This window comes from Atta colombica, unplaced genomic scaffold, assembly GCF_001594045.1.
Source record: "Atta colombica isolate Treedump-2 unplaced genomic scaffold, Acol1.0 scaffold27, whole genome shotgun sequence".
In the NCBI taxonomy this organism is placed as follows: domain Eukaryota; kingdom Metazoa; phylum Arthropoda; class Insecta; order Hymenoptera; family Formicidae; genus Atta; species Atta colombica.
Genome location: NW_017259370.1, coordinates 1,342,528 through 1,360,027, shown reverse-complemented (window position 1 = coordinate 1,360,027; position 17,500 = coordinate 1,342,528). Strand labels below are relative to the sequence as shown.

Here is a 17,500-nt window from a genome sequence, read left to right as displayed (position 1 = left end):
ATCAATGTCGAATCGATGTCGATTGAATATCAATTTGATGATTTTGACGTCAAATCGACATCGATTCGATATTGATTCCATTGTCATTTCTCACTATATAGTATATACGCAGTAAACTATAAAAATCATTATAAGTATAATATTAAATAATAAGTATTAAAAATTAAAAAATTTTTACAAATATAAAATGCATGTAAAATATTTATATATTGGATTAGGGAAAAAGTCTTTTATTATTGCCGATGGAGATCTGGCCGATTGTTTACGTGCCATTATTGTATAATGTATTAGGTTACATATTGTTGAAAAAAAATGCTATTTCATATAACATTTTGAAATAGATTGATCCTAGATTTGAATATTGATCCTAGATATTGACATATTCGATCAAATTTGAAAATGAGGATGAAAATTGAGATATAAGCAATTAAAGATTGATCATAAACAAAAAAATCCAAAAATCAGGACAAATGAGAGTCAGCGTAGTCAATAATCTTATCGCAATCTTAAATCTTTATTTCAAAAAATAGAATCTTTGTTTCAAAAAATAGTATTTAATACTATAGAAAATAGTATTTAATACTATTTTAAAATAGGGAATAGAAGATTCTATTTTTTAGAATAAAGATTTAAGATTGTGTATTAACTATCACACTAATTCTCATTCGCCCTGATTTTTTGGATTTTTTGTTGTTAAATTTAGGAGGATCCGTAAGAAGATTATATTATTACTATTGATCATAAAACTGTTTTGAGGTTACTTGCGTAAGGCTGGATAAAGAAGTTTGATGTTTGAATGCTGATTTGATGGTAAAAAATTTAATGAATCGAATTTCCATTTGCAAATTGCTGCTAAAACGAAAAGAAATTGAACTTCTTTTGAAAGATTGATAATGGATTCTTTGAAAAGATTGATAACGGATGATGAAAAGTAGGATAACATATGATAATAACGTTCAAAAGGAATCGAAACGAAGTGAGGCACCACAATCGTAAAGCTCAAATTTACGCCAAAGAAGATGATGCTGTGTCTCGTGAGACTGGAAAGAAGTTGTCCATTAGGAACTGTTGCCAGGCAAAACTATTGTGTCTGATCTCTACTGTGAACTAATGCGAGCAATCCATTTAAGAAAAGCAGCCAGAATTGATTAAAAAAGGCATTGTCTTCCATCACGACAACGCTGGGCTACACACATTTCTGATGACTCGACAAAAATTGAGAGAGTTTGGCTGGGAAGTTTTAACGTCCACCGTATAATCCTGACTTTGCATCGTACGATTACCATTTATTTTGTCTTCGCAGAACTCCCTTAATGGAATAAACTTAACTTCAAAAGAGTCCTACTAAATCATTTATCTTGGTTTTTACAGAAATCATAGAAGTTCTACACCGATGGAATAATGGCAAAAGATCATCGATCAAAATGACACATATTTGATTTAATAAAAAGTTTATAAACAATTCAAAAAATATGTTTCAATTGTATACTCTAATTTGTAAAAAGATTTTTTTCTCTATCCCAATATTTGATATGTATTTTTTTTGTATAAAATACATTTTTGTTACATGATATTTGGTATTAGTTATAAAAATATAAATTAAATAATTTCTCTCTCTCTCTCTCTCTCTCTCTCTCTCTCTCTCTCTCTCTCTCTCTCTCATATAAAATAATATTAACTTTTCATTGATTGATTAGCAAATATTTATTAATACTATTAATCTTATTTTTTTATTATTTTGTATATAAATTTTGGATAATGATCTTGAAGAGGAAAATGGAAAATATTAAAAAATTGAAAATTTCGAGCGAATAGATACATTAAAAAATTGAAAAATTTTTTTAATATTTAGACCATAAGAATAAAAAGCATGAAATTTTATTTTATATTACAGAAATCAAAATTTGTTTTCTTTCTGCGCTTTTTACCAGTGCTTTGATTTCATAGACCTTAAATTTGTGCACTTAGAGAAGATAAAATAAATATATGTCTACATTTTACAGAAATAAAGAAGAGAAAATACAAACATAGAAAGTGTAATTAAAAGTAACAGAATTATTAACTATTTAATTTTCAATTAACAGGTAGCTTCAGGAAATTAAATCCTTGTGCAAGGCTCGAGATGTAATTGAATCTAATCGATGCATATTTGCGGATCCAATTAAATAATTTCGCTTCTGCAAAGAATAAATATATATGATTTTCTTAAAATGTCCTTTCGTTTAACTATTAGCGCGCTTGGGGAAAAAAAGGATTTGTTGGTATTGCAAAGAGCGACATAAATAAATCCCGAGCTGAGTTTCGTGGTTTCGTAAATAAAAAAAAAGTCGTTGCGCTAATTTAAATAACGATTAATTACGTAGATTACGTGGCTCTTAGGAAATCACGTGGCCACGTTTTTGGTTGATGCGAGGGAGAAACTTCGTTCAGAGAATAGTCGGAAATGTTCTGAGATTCTTCCCAGGATGACGCGCAATTAAAATAACGAAACGCAACTGCTCTCACGTAATTCCGAAAGATCCATCTCTTCCTGCGGTTCGTACATTAACGAAGATATTACACTGCTGTCTGTGCTTGATCTCGTATTTAGAAGCAAATAAGAAGTTATAAGTATATGCAACACTGTGATATAATCTCGACTTTTTCCAGAATATAATTCAACACGATATTTGAGCATAGTACATAGAATATTCTCAATATGATTTTTATTGAAATTTATTGCGTCTTTCGCGCGCAATTGAACTATCCCTTATCGAGTCTAATTTTATGAGAGGCACGTAATGCATTTCTCACATTCTTCATACTCCTTCCTTTATGGAAGTCGAGTTTCCATGATCCAATTTTAATGATCACTCCGCATGAGTGATTAAAGAAAAAATAGCATCAATATTAATAATAATAAAGATCCTGAAGTAAAGTGCTTTTTTACAAAATTTGTCATTTAATTGTGCTGAATTACGAATCGTATTACGTAGACTGCGCAAAGATGCTTTAAGGATTTACGAGATGTCTTAAAAAGTAGTCACGATAGACATTTTACGGAATCTTTTAGATATTATACTGTGCTCAGGAAATACTTTTCTCTCCGTTTTTGTTCTACTTTCGACAGTATAGCACTCTATGTGCAAATTTATCTTAAGAGTCATATAAAAAAGAAACGATTTCAAGATAATAACTGCAATTGCAATGGATGACCTAATAATGCCGGGCCATATCATAAGGCTGATACTCCCTGAAATTGTTTCGTAATGAATAAAAATTGTTAAAGCGAAATCGGAACTTTTTAAATATAATGAGAGGATCTATCTTTTGTAATCAAGTTTATAAAACGAGTTGTGTCATGTAATTTTAAATAACTATTTAAGGACGTTAAAAAAATCTTTTAAAAAAGCGACAGAAAGGATAGTTTGACAAATTTTTTTTTGCTGTGTAATAAAATATAAAAAAACATATTTAAATAAATAATATATATGAATGTATGTATTATTTATTTAATATATTATGAAATATCAAAGAGAGAAAGAAAGATACATTATTACAATACATGTGAACATATGTTTATTACGTATATAATTATTAATATTATTATAAAAGAAATATTATTATAATAATATTACAAATTACTCAAAATTTAAATATGTAAAATATGTTAACATACAACAGAAATATTACAAATCATTGCATTTATTTTTCATGAACTGACAATATTATTGAATAATTAATATCTTGCTTGAAATGAAAAATAAATGGCTGTAATTGAACGATCATCACGATATATAATCAGTTTGCAATATTTATAATTATCACTAAGGGAACTAATAATATTTTTTCCGCATTTATTTACAAATCAGATTTTTCACAAAATAAATAAACATTAGTTCTGTTTTCATTGACATTTTCTTTCGCAAAGTTAATAGCGATGCACGAGCAGGGCTTTAGAAGTCACTGAGAACAAAGATTTTCTCGCGAATCTAGAGTCAAATTGATGGCGGGACATAACACACCGTGCGACGTGAAGGCCAACGGAAGATTGTAACGTGCCTTCTAAATTTAGTGATAGCCATTCGTCTAGGCACGAACCGGAGATATATGCAATATATACAACCGAGATAAGCCTCGCCAACAGAATAAATGTAAGTGCAGATTATACCGTAGGATATCAAAGTAGTTTACGTTACATACGACATATATACTGGACAATGTAACATTTACGAGAATTCACGAGATGCATCCTTTCAGAAACAAAAGATACATTTTGTGACGAAATATTCGTACAAAATAATATAATATAATGATAGTAAAAATGTTTTTTCTGAATATATTATATATATCACTAATAAAATTATTTTCAAAATTAGAATATAAACATTTAAATTATATAATGGACAGGATAATTTGGAGAGAAATCTATTACTTGCTTTTCATAAAATTAGATTTAATTAAATATAAAGATATATATTTCTTTTGATATATTGCTTATATAATTGAACATAAAATTACCAATGGCGTAAAAAATATATTTCTCAAAATAAGAATGTAAAAAGGTATTAATGCAATCGATTGCGAAGATTAATAGCAAAATTGATGTATTTCAACAACATTCCCTTTCTTTCGCCCCGAATTATAATAATTATGTAATGTAGAAATAAAATAAAATTTAATATATTTTAATTAGAAATACAGTTGAAAATAATAGTTTTAATTACAATGTTTGAAAAATAGATTGAAGTGTGAATGCGCGAAGAAATAAAAATGAAAACTTATTTATCATTTTTTCGATCTATATATTTAAATAAAATGGATATGACAGTTTGAATTTGTCAAGAGATCGATGTTATTTCATAACAATGACAGAATGTATAACGAATTTAAATTCTAGCGATTGAGTTCACAGATGTCTGCATCAACCAGATGGCTGGTGGTTACCGATAGAGAGATTAGCGGGTATCGGTAAAAACGTGCAGTTAAAGCTGCGGTTTATTTGGCGCTTCAAATACTACAAAGCGTATAGACTCGATATTGCTCTGAACACGTAATTCTCACGTCATCGTTACGTCATCGTTTTTGTTACCACACCGTTCCAACTGTATTACCTCGAGAGATAGGTTGACTGAAGAGTTCGGACATATTTGATGAAACGATTGTAGCGAATTGTGGCACACCAAATAGAGTTCGGAAATAATGGATCAATTCAAGCGAAACGTTTGAAGTGCAGCGTTCAGAACATTTGAAAGAAGCCAATGGACTACATTAAGGCTGTGATCCACTTAGCGCTTCAAATGCTACAAAGTATTTGTAGCACTAACATGACTGATCTATACTAATATTTGACACTTCAGAACGTCCTAATAAAGGCTTAAGCACAAAGCGACCGTAACTGAGCCGAACATAAATTGTAAGTTGTAGATTGACAAAACATTATGACTGTTTTATGCCGAAGCGCATAATTTTGATTCGTGAATATGTCATCATTTTTATTCCCGCTTCGTTCCAACTGCCTCATCTTGTGAGGTGGGTTGATTGGAGCGTTCATGCACGTAGCAATTGTAGCATTCGAAACAGTAAGGTCCTGCGCACAATAGCAGGAATAGAGAAATTAAGAATAAGAAATAATGCCTACGTTCAGCGGACTCAACAATTGAACGCTCCCTGCTATTCCCAGTCAGAAATGATAATGGAATTGATATCGAGTCGAAAGTACATTAAATCGATGTCAATTCGATGTAGATTTCCTTATCATTTCTGACTAGGTTGATCTATTCTTCCAGATTTAAAATGCTGATTGGATCTAAAAAAATACACCAATAACAGCGAGCATTCACTCAACTGTTGAATACAGTTATTGATTTCAACTTATTAGAAACCGTATATTCCAATTTCGAGGTTAAAATCGTTATTCTTTATCCCTAATTCCTTATTCCCTCTATTGTGCGCAGCGCCTAACAGATCAATCTAAGCATAGCGTTTGGAGCATAACATATGGTGGCGTTCAGAGTATTTGGAAGAAGCAAATAGACCGCAGCCTTAATTGTACGTAAAATATATCAGAAATGTCAAAACTATCAAGAGTAAATTGGAATAAACTAGGAGCGGAATTCATAGATGTTATTTATAAATTTGGAGATGATCTTAAGCAGTGCTTAAGATGTCAACCAATCAGAAGTCAATTAATATGAACCAATTAGAAAACCATATTAGCATCTTAAGATAATTTTATTACATAAGATGGTTCTAAAATAAAAACGGACTATGAATACCGGGGCTTCACTTGATGCTACAAATGCTTCGAAGCATTTTTTGATTGATCAATTAATAATAAAATCCTCTCTTCCAATTGATTAATTAAATGTTTCAAAGCATTTCTAGCACTAAGTGGATCGCACTCCAGATTAACCCCGCAAACAGAGTAGTAAATCTTGTTACTCTGGCTGCGGACGATTTGGACGTTTTCAGCCCTTTCAGTATTTCTATTCTTATTTTACGTCTAATGAACAATAAAGACAGAATGATGATTATAAGCGTTTAAAGTGCGTGAGCGTTCAAATCGATCGCAGTCTCTATTAAGGTTTATTTGCGTCGCATGCTTCAATATGCTCCAATGTGCTTCTGTTATAACTTCTATTCACTTTAACGAGCGCTTTAGAGTGAGTAAATGCCATAGTACGAGCATTTTAGAATTCTTGGATCACAGATAAGATGGCGGTTGGAACAGTTGGATTCATATTCAGTTACTGAGGCGCGATTCTGTAAGGGGCTCCGCATAAAAGGAACAAAGAACAGAGAATAAGAATTTCAACCTATCAGAAATTATGTATTCCACAATGATTTCTGATAGGTTGAAATTCTTATTCTCTGTTTTCTGTTTCCTATTTCTTTTATTGTGCCCCTAATTGTCTTTACACGTGCGCGACAGTTGTCGGTGTCGTTACGCAGTTTTTCACTATATAAAATCTGCTCAACAACACCGACAACTGTCGGTAGGCATGTAAAGGCAATTACGGAATCACGCCCCTGGATTCATACTGGATCCGTTGTATGACACTCTGCAACTAATCAAAAAATAAGATTTTTCTTCATCCGCGCTCTTTATTCCTAAGTAGGTTTTTTTTCTTTATTTCTTATTAGCAGTCTAAATAGATTTTCTCAAAATCTTCAGTCAAAATAGAAGAAGCAACCTAGACTTTTTTTTAGTAGCAGTCTAGGCTTCTTCTTCTTTGAAATAAATGGCGCTCGCCGATGAATTGACGGCGATTCCGGCCACAGGGGATCGAGGGGAAAGTCTTTACAGAATATAGAGATCGGCGTAGCCGCCCTGAATCAATAAGTACTACTATCTATACACCTCACTATCCACATTGATTTCCTAACCTCAATATTCTCAATCATCAATTTTAACGCTCAATATTTCGGTTCGCGGAGCCGTTACAATGTTTTTTCTTGCAGATTCTTCCGTTTTGAGCAAACACACTTTGAATGTGCCTAATTGCATCAAAATCGAAAGTGTAGTCCGTATTCTAAATAATACTCAATAGCTTCAATAAAATAAATAAATATGTAGTTTAAGGGAGCCTTTCAATGACTTTGACCTTGATATATGTTGTCAAGGTCATGATCCTGAGAAAATTTCAACTTTCGGACATTACTTGTTAAAAAGTTATAAACAAAAGAAGTTTAAAAATTTTCTCAAGTCATTTAGGATCGTGATTTTGACAACATATACCAAGGTCAGGGTCATTGAAGGAGGCTCCCCTAAACTACATATTTATCATAAAATATTATAATTTCAATATTACAGCAATATTGTTGCAATTTTTATAATATTGCGCAATATTAAAATATTGCTGTAATATTGCTGCAATATTTCGTGCTCTAGGAGATATGAAAACGAGGCGCACTCAGAATGAGATATTCACGCATCTCATTTTATCTTAAGCAAATCCTGAAAATATAGTAAACCAATCAGAAGGTATCTAAACGGTGTCCAATCTCTTACTTGAGAATCTTACTTGAGGATGGAATAATCACAGCGCATGTGTAAACAGCTGTATAAAAGTATTTCTGCAATATTGCAACTTTAAATAATGGAGAAATATTTTATTATGGACGAGAATGAACTTTATAAATTTCTAAACAACCTGCGAAAATCAAAGCTAAAAGGCGAGTTAGACACCGAGGAAAAATTGGCGCAGCAAAGTGGCAAATGGCGAGATACTTTGGAGTTCGATGTTTTAGAAATGTGCACCAAGCATTATAGCGAGAAGGTAATAATTTTATTCATTAAATCAAATAAATAAGAAAAAATCTAATACGTCGAGGCTAGATATCTTGGTATATAATATTTTATATGTAAATGCATCTTTTTTAGTTAAAATTTATGTCTCTTACTGTCAGATTTAAAATGTAATGATAATATTATCACAATTAAACTGATCGTAAATTTGGTAATGATGCTGCTAACATCTTAAAACATTATAAATAATTTATTGCAAAAAGTATTACCACAGCGAAGATTTAAACTTAGAACCTCCAATAATAATGGGTGTCTTTCAATTTGGCATCATCAAATTAGCATCATAATTAAATCAATCAATTAATTTAATTGTGATTTTGTTATTTCAGCTTCAGTTTATAATTACATTTCAAGTCTGAAAGTAAGCGACTCGCAGTTTATATAGTTGTTAAAAGCTGTATTTAGAATTTACATTTAAAAATATTATTAGGTACTTTTTAAGATCTAGCCTTTAGTTCTTTTCTTACTTATTTAATTTATTCATATTTATATATATATATATATAGCATCTGATGCTTTAAAAATCCAATAGTATTCTAATCAATAATAAAGTGATTTTACATATTTTCTGTTATATAGTGCAGATTGGAGGTGTTGGCACTCTTAGTGGAATCAAAGAAAAGCACATTAAGTTTTACAGAAATGGAACTTGATTTAATTCTGATATTTTTAGCCAATAATTTGTGTGAGAAGATGGAATACATGCCCTTTATCAAAAAGGTAACTGAGAAACGTCGAGACATTGGTTCTTATCACAATCTCTCAATTAAATTTGTTATATCTTTTATAGGCTTTAACACGATTGAAAGATAGCTATGCTGTTATAGAGAAACAGTTTTTGCAAGCACTAATAAAATTAAGTTGTTATGAGAAACAAGATTTTATTTCCAAAACGTGTAAGGACGATCATTTGGTTATAGTACGTAAAAAAGAACAAATTAAATATTGTACAAGACTATATTATGGCCGTTTTGTTAAGAACTTGCATCTACTTTGCGTGTCCAATTTGTATCCAGAAGCAACATATGATCGCAAACGTTCCTGTTTGCAAATACTTTTACTGATACAAGATCTTATTCCTGATAAATTCAGACTTTTTAAGAAAAGACTTTGGAAGAAAGACGAAGTTGAGGCGATATTCCACTGTTTAGTGATGGATACATACGAATTTAATAAGCAAATGGCATACCAAATAATCAGTTCAGTCAGTCCAGAATTGTTGAGCTTAGATTCAAAACCTTGGGTTGATTCGCTTATGGAAGCTGCATTTAAATTTAGTAACAGCATTCGACCTATTGACAGTATTACGGCTGCATATTTGTTTAAAATAGCCAAATTATCTCCTATTATAAAAAATATACTTTGCGATTACTATAATGTAGAAGACACAGAAGCAATAACATTGCAATTAATTTTACTGCTATATGAAAAATTACGAGTATGTATAAGTCACGACGTTTAGTTTAATCGTTTAGTTTGTCATCAAAAGTAAATTTTTTACAATTATCATTTACAGAATACATTGCTCTTATTTTTTTCAGGAAGTATCAACTTTAGCAAAAGAAAACCTAGGAATAGCAATTAGTAAAAATTCTTTATATGGATATTTATTTTGCATTAGAAGTTTGCTTTTAGATTGTGACTTAAGGTAATTAAAAAAATATGAGCATTATAAATTCTTTGAAAAAATAATATATGATATATTTATATTTTCTTTTATTCTTGCTTTAGAGATATAGAAAGAAGTGAATTATGGCAAAATACCATAGCTGATATTATAGTATTGTGTTTTGAACTAAATCGTACTGTTTCTGTGGTAGTAAATAATTCCTCACCGGAAGGACATTTACCAATGGACTTGAAAACACTGAATTTAAATGCATCATTTCTTAAGAATGAAATTATAACACCACAAATGATACTACTTTGTTCTTGGCGTACTGTTAAAGAAGTTAGTCTGTTATTTGGTCTATTTGCCACCAGGGCATCGATACAAACTGCCGAATCTCCAAATGGATTATTAACTATAGAACAAGTGAGATTTGTATATGCGCATATTTTCATGTTTTAATAAAACATAAAGGGATTAATACAAATATGTTAACAGATAGAGAATATAATGAAACATTTAGTCGCGTTATTGTGTGAAACAAAACATAGAGGTGCGTTTGAACAAGCGTATGTTGGTTTTCATGAATTATGCACACGATTATGGCGTTTAACAGACAAGTCTTTAAATAGGCTTCCTATGTTTTGGTTGTACAGTATTTTAGTGTATTTTACGGGATTCGAGCCAGGATATGTATTATGTGCAACAAGAAGAAGTGCAGGTATTCCGTTTATGATACAGGTATGAGCTAAAGATTATTTCATTAAAAAAAAAGATCTAAGGACATAATACTAAAACGAATTTATTTCAAAATATAGGCAGTGTTATCCTCAGAACCAAAAATCCAGAACAATTCAGAAACATTTGCATCTTGGATTATGACGATTTTATTACAATTTGCACAAATTAAGTGCACAGCTTCTTTACATCAATCAATGATGGAAGTAATGTATGGACATCCAATATTTTCTAAATCCGAGTTTTCAATTTTATTTGAACAGATAGAAGAAAAGTGTAAAGAAATGACTGATCATGACTTAATCGAGATAAAAATTCATTCTATGAATATTCTTAGAGCTTTATTTAGACATTCTCAACTCGGAGACATAACTAAAAATTATATTATGAATGCTTTGATAATTGCCTATAGAAATTATGAAAGTACAAAATGGTCGGTAAGTATTAGTTATATATTATTTTAATGAATATTTTAATGAATATTATTTTAACTGTGCAGAAAATAATTTCTAATTGGATTATAGGAACGTAATGCGGCTACGTTATTGTTCAGTACACTTATAATACGAATTTTTGGTGTTCAAAGAACCAAGGATCACATCAATTTGACAACGGATAACAAAATGACAGCAAGAATATTTTTTGAAAGATATCCCAATTTATTTGATTTTATTTTGCATGAATTGAGAACTGCTTCGAGTAAAAAAAAAATCGCGATAAGATCTAACATGCAAGTAATTTTATTGCTGCTGTCACGATTATATATTAATTGCCATTTTGACACGGATATTGCTTGGGTATTTATATATAATTTAATTTTTCCCCTATCCGTTAAAGATGAACATTACGGCATATGTGTTTCCAGATAAATGAAATTGTTAATTTGGTATCAGAATGTGGTAAAAGTCCGGTATATAAAACACGTGAACTTGCAGCTAGAGCATTGGTGCCATTATTAGTAGATAGTACAGCTTACAACTTTTTAAAAAAGTTATTTGTAATTTTATATACTGCGCGACATACTCAGATGTCTGCAAATTTCACACATGGCTATTTGCTACAGGCAAGTAACAAACTTAACAAAAATAGAAGAATAATAAAGAATAATTAAGATAAAGATTTACAATTGAAAACATCAAATATGTAATGTTCCAAATTTTAAAAAATTAAAACGTATTAAAACGCGTGATTAAAATATTAATTCTCGATTGATTAAATTGTAGATATTAGAGATTTTGACGAAATTGCCATCCGTCCACATGCAGTTATTAAAATCTGATGTCACAAATTTTGTACGCGCGACAGATTGGATATTAAAAGGATTAGAAAAAAAAACTAATGTATTCAGTTGTTTTCCTACAGCTAGTGTATACATTGACATCCTTCATAGTTTAGACAAAAATATGTAAGAAAGATAATTTCACAGAAATTGTCACTCAAGACAGATTTTATAATTTCACAAAAACCATATCATTCAAGACTGATACATTTTTCATGTTTTTAGGATTGAAAGTTGTGATGTACAGAATATATTGCATATCCTGCAGCAGCATTTAGTCAAGAAAGTTCTATTAAAACAAGGACCGGGCGAACAAATGTATAAAGTGTCTGCAATCAAATTTATACTACGTATGGGGAATTCAGAATTTTTGCAAACGATGTACAATGGATATAGTACAGCATACAACATATATTCGCGACTTTTGATTATTCCAGAAGCTGAGATACAGAGTATTGCTTGGATTACTATTTTCGAAGTAATAATAAAGATGAAATCTTATCTACAAAGAGAATTATTGAGCGCTTTTGCTCTTCACACAGCTTTCTATTTCGCCGATGATTTATATAAATTTAATCCTAATTTACAAGATGCAATTTTCGATTTCTTATACAACAGCCTGACGAACATAGACAAATGTTGTGTCATCGACAAACGTGCAATTTGTACTTTGGTTCTTAAGAAATTATATCTAGATGATACAAACAATATCTATTCTCAACGTGCTAATTACTTGAGATTGCTAGGAAAATGTATGACATTAACTCTTGAATGGAAGGTTCGCTTATTATTTTACTCATTTTTAAGATAATTTTTTTCGATTTCTCTGTTCTTTATTTTTGTTCTTACCACTTGATATATTTTTTAATTTTTTTTATATCTTTTTATATTTTAAGGATAAAGAGCTCAGGATGGAACACATAGAGGGCATTTATAGAAAAATCTGTGACAATAGATGGATTGGTTTGTTAGATAAAGATTTCAGATTATCAGTTTTCGATATATTATATGAACTTTTTGAAAAGGACATCGATCTGGAATATTGTCGTATGAATCAAGGATTTCTATAGCCAGCGAAATTAAATTCGCGTAACAGTACAATGCAAAAAATATTTCTTTACAGATCCCATATTAGATTGGTGGACAATGTTGTTGCAATTATTAGTCGATGACAATGCGAATGTTCGATTCGATGCGTCTGAAATAATTTGTAGACTTGAACCGTGCAACAAATTGGAATGTTTCGAACCAACTTTGTTGATATTCTTTGAAAAGTTTAAAGAAATAGTCGCTGTTAAGTATCCCGAAATAGCAGTAAGCGCCCTTTTCTGCTGGAGTGTTTCGTTGTTAGGAGATATGAATTATGAAATGGATGATAACGAAGTAAGTGAAATATATATATATATATATATATGGGCAAGATATAAAAGATATACATATATGTACAGTATAGTCTATATAAGTATAAAGCACCTCCACAAATTGACATAAATGTTCTATATTTTTAGAGAAAATTAGTTAAAAAACAATTTTAATATTTCGTTAATTTTCCTTTAATTTTTATCATCACTTTCTCTAGAAAAATGTAATAAATTGAGGATATTTTATACTTATGGTTGTATATGATAATATTCGACATATGTTTAAAAAATTCGAATGTTTACAATAGGTATTCAACAAATGTAGAAATTACATTATCTTCGATCCTAAGAAGATATCAGATCAGTGCTTCAATTTAACAAAATCGATAACTCAACAATATTCCATTAATAATACATTACCACCGGATGCTGTAAGATGGATAAGTTACCGTTTGGATACCGATTTTCCTGCATCGTCTTCTTTTAAACAGATTATACATAATTATCAAAATAATCTGCCGATAACTGGAGAGGTATCAAAAGATATTATGGGATTCAGCAGAGATAAAGTATTCCAATCTTTTGTATGTGAAAGATATATGTCATTATAATGTCAGATATCTATTATATAATTGTACTTGTAAAACTTCGCTCATTTGATATGTAGGTGAGATTATTTTATATGTAGATTTTTAAGGAAAAAATAAAAATCTATTTTTTAAGAAATGATCCAAGATGCTTCATATATGGAACACACAAAAAGTAAGTTTATTCAAGAAATAACAATGATAAAAGTTGAAAAGAAATTTCATTTATTTTACACAATTTTAACAATTTTAATACTTAATATAATAAAACTAATTACGCTCTGTTCAATGAGAGAATGACTTCGGTTTGCGCATAGCAGGCAATGTACAACGCTATGAAGACCTACGCAAAACGGACGGAGTCCGATCTGAGGTCATTCTCTCATTGAACGGAGAATACAACTAATAATTATAACTAATAGAATAAAAAATTATAAATAAACCTATATAATGAACGGATAAAATACAGAACTTGTAAAGATAAAATAAAATTAATTGCTTAGGCTTATAAATTGCCATTCTAACGCATATGTTACTTTGTTTACTCATGAGTATTTAGTGTGTGTTCTGAACCCTTTTAATAGAAAACGGTAAAAAATAAAAAATATATAAAATATATAAAAAAATATAAGTGATAGATGATTATTATGTAATAAATTATGTAGTAAATTAAATGAGAAAAGATGCACAGAAACTTATTGCATCTGACTCTCAATACATGTGTCTTTTATTACAAATTATCTTAATTTAAACTCTCTGAATTACTTTGAACAGTCAATAACTCATGATACTCTATGACTCAATCATGAGATCAGTTGTACATCAAATATTGTAAAGTAAAGAATAGATTAAATACAAACAACAATATAACGACTAAAATCATTATTGAGATAAATGAATCTCCTCTTAAAAAATGTGATATATAAAGTATATTTTTTTACTTTTACAAAATTCTTTTAATGGATGGTCTTATTATGTAGTTAAAAATATTTTTACATTCTTTTTATCCATCGCCTTCCCACAAAATTGATTTCTGTATTCAAGATACCTCCTAGCTAGCAGTGCCATCATGGACGACACATAAGGCTAGCCTATACTATATGTTACTGTGCCCACAACATGTCATTTAGTATTTAGGATATAGTATATGTCAACATCTTCTTGAAGATGTACCGATACTTTCTAAAGATTTTAATTTCTAAACTTCGATAATTCTGATGATGAGCAACCGAACGAATAAGTCAATATTTGTAAAAGATTAACTGCTTTCTGCAGATATTTTAGGCTTTAAAACTACTTAATTTTTAATATTTTTATTATTATGTATAAAATAATACAACAATTGTTAGTTATATATGGTTGACCCAAAATGGGCGAAGTTCTTTGGTAAAACTCGTTTTCACATATCTTGAACTTGAATGTTCTGAACTTAAATGGAACATGTCTTTAAAAGTAAAGCGATATTTCAAGTGTCAAAAAGTTAAATGTTAAATCTATGAATTTAAAAAATAGTTTGCCGAAAATATATTAATAATTCAATGAATAAGTTTCAAATTTTATTTTTACCACGAGTTTTAATATTTTTATTTCTTTTTTAAATAAAAAAATTACATTAAACAAATTATTGCAATTAATATTTTAGACATTTTTAATAATTCCCATAATATTTCGAATTTTTTCAATTATGTTAAAAATAATCTGTGTATGATTCATTTAATGTTTTTTTGTAATAAAATTATTTCAATTCATAAAAAAAAACATTTAGTATTTTATTTTCGTACTAATAGCTTTTTTCATTTTACACTTTCCTCTTTATTTTTGTTTTTTTTCTCTCTATAGATTAAATTTATATTCATTTCGTGCGAAAGTGCAGCCATCTAATTACAGCGCGAAATATGCCATTAGTTTGCACTGATTTCCACTTCAAATGTTTCGATACTTCGCGACTATCGTATTCTTCGATATTGCGATTCTCGAAGTATCGCTTTCCAAATTGTAGTTGGTATGGAACAGTTTGGAATCACGGAATTGTATTTGACGTGCTCGGCATTTTTTGCGATTATTATAATACTATTTATAGCGAATTTCACGTACAATAAATTATCGGACGTATCCTGTAAAGTATTCGCAATATGAAAATAATCGCTCCTACAATGCTGTGATTGGTAATTTATTCTAACATTATTTGATTATCATCTGTTCTCACCCTTGAAAAGAATATTAATTCGAATTTCGTCCTTACGAGAATTTAAATATTGGAAGACAATAATTATAATTTCTTCGTTTAAGTACTAAGAGCACTGCTATTCAAAAATACAATACATAAAAATACAATAATAAATACAATAATAATAAAAAATACAAAATACTCAAAATAAATAATTATTTATCTTGCAATAATAAATTCGTCAGTTATAAATTAAAGTGAATTTCTACGTCATTTACTGATTATTTCGTAAAATCGCTTCTAAAATTCTAAATATTTGACTGACCAATTAGAAAAAAAAATTTTCTAATTGACAGATATATATCAATCAAAGAATACTTCAAAATATTTATGTGACATTAAATGAATTACAGTGAGTAGCACAATTCATTGATGAAACATATTAATTAAAAATTTTAATTATCAATATTTATTAATATATATTGTAAATTATATATTGAGTCAATATTACGTCTAAATTGTATTATTCTAATATAAGCAATTTTTAAAACAAATCCTTATATTCGTAAGAAATTATTGCCTTTGTTTTTATTCCTTTATTGGAGATCTAAAATTAGTAATAGTAAATCTCGTAGCAATGGCAATTTATCCCATGCATTTCGTCTCTCTCGAATAATGGCTCATAATTGTTATTCCAATGAATTAATATATTATATAACACACTCGAAGAAGCTTGTCGCGTTTGGTGCATGGCGGCGCCACAGCGCGGTGGCGGCTCGTCTGGATCGCCACAGCGCGGCGCCGGCGGTGAGCCGATCGCCGACTGCCGAGCCGGGCCGAGCACGGCCGAGTGCGGCCGACTCGCACGCGTATTTCGCGACGCGACGTGCTACCGTGCGACTACCCGTCGTACTCTCGTGTTTTTCCCGATTTTTCGCGCCTCTGCCGAGTGACCATCCACGTTTCATACGCGTCAATGCCCACCACTTGCGTCCGACCGGTGACGGCGCGTCCGCGCGCCTCCCGCTGATTGTGAAAGCCCCAAAAACCGAGGCGTACACCCTCTCCGCGTTGCTCCACGCACGCACCACGCACGCACGCACATACGTAACACACGTATACACACACATACATACATACATATATACGCGAACGGGTGGTGTATGGTGTGCTCGTGCCGTTGGTGTTCGACAGGAGAGGAGGCATGGAGTGTGTTCAGTGCGCCCGTTTCAAATCGTCACGGGCCGTTACCTCAGCCCCGTACGCAGCAAGGTGAGTTACGTCTCGTTGCGCTTTATTTGTTGGACCGGAGCAAGAAGGAAACAGAAAGACAGAGACAGAGAGAAAGAGACGATTAAGGGTCCTCGAGAATCGCAAATCGCCAGGACATCGTGCGAGGATGTCAGAATTCGCTCCGAGAGAGAGAGAGAGAGAGAGAGAGAGAGAGAAAGAGAGAGAGAGAGACGAAT

At 30.8% G+C, this 17,500-nt stretch overlaps 2 protein-coding genes across 6 annotated transcripts in view; both read left to right on the top strand.

Moving 5' to 3' along the window:
- Nucleotides 1-7,976: 7,976 nt before the first annotated feature.
- LOC108689397 (thyroid adenoma-associated protein homolog) lies at nucleotides 7,977-13,888 on the top strand. Its single transcript, XM_018196150.1, has 14 exons — nucleotides 7,977-8,261; nucleotides 8,870-9,010; nucleotides 9,081-9,728; nucleotides 9,832-9,938; nucleotides 10,022-10,325; nucleotides 10,398-10,640; nucleotides 10,718-11,074; nucleotides 11,162-11,434; nucleotides 11,503-11,700; nucleotides 11,861-12,042; nucleotides 12,142-12,694; nucleotides 12,813-12,963; nucleotides 13,040-13,299; nucleotides 13,586-13,888. Exons 1-14 carry the CDS (start codon nucleotides 8,082-8,084, stop codon nucleotides 13,886-13,888), a joined length of 3,900 nt encoding a protein of 1,299 aa, XP_018051639.1. The 5' UTR covers nucleotides 7,977-8,081.
- Nucleotides 13,889-16,887: 2,999 nt separating this feature from the next.
- Nucleotides 16,888-17,500, top strand: part of LOC108689543 (uncharacterized protein CG43867) — a 76,407-nt gene continuing 75,794 nt past the window's right edge. For all 5 annotated transcript variants that reach the window (XM_018196342.1, XM_018196345.1, XM_018196343.1 and 2 more), the window contains exon 1: nucleotides 16,888-17,303. The gene's annotated coding sequence lies outside the window, so the exon portion shown is untranslated. The remainder of the gene's footprint in view (nucleotides 17,304-17,500) is intronic.

Bases quoted from the DNA above. Each gene is read 5' to 3' on its own strand.
- LOC108689397 (XM_018196150.1), top strand. From the start codon at position 8,082: ATGGAGAAATATTTTATTATGGACGAGAATGAACTTTATAAATTTCTA. The intron at 10,326-10,397 runs GTGAGATTTGTA...ATATGTTAACAG, and splicing joins GATTATTAACTATAGAACAA to ATAGAGAATATAATGAAACA. The intron at 13,300-13,585 runs GTAAGTGAAATA...TGTTTACAATAG, and splicing joins ATGAAATGGATGATAACGAA to GTATTCAACAAATGTAGAAA.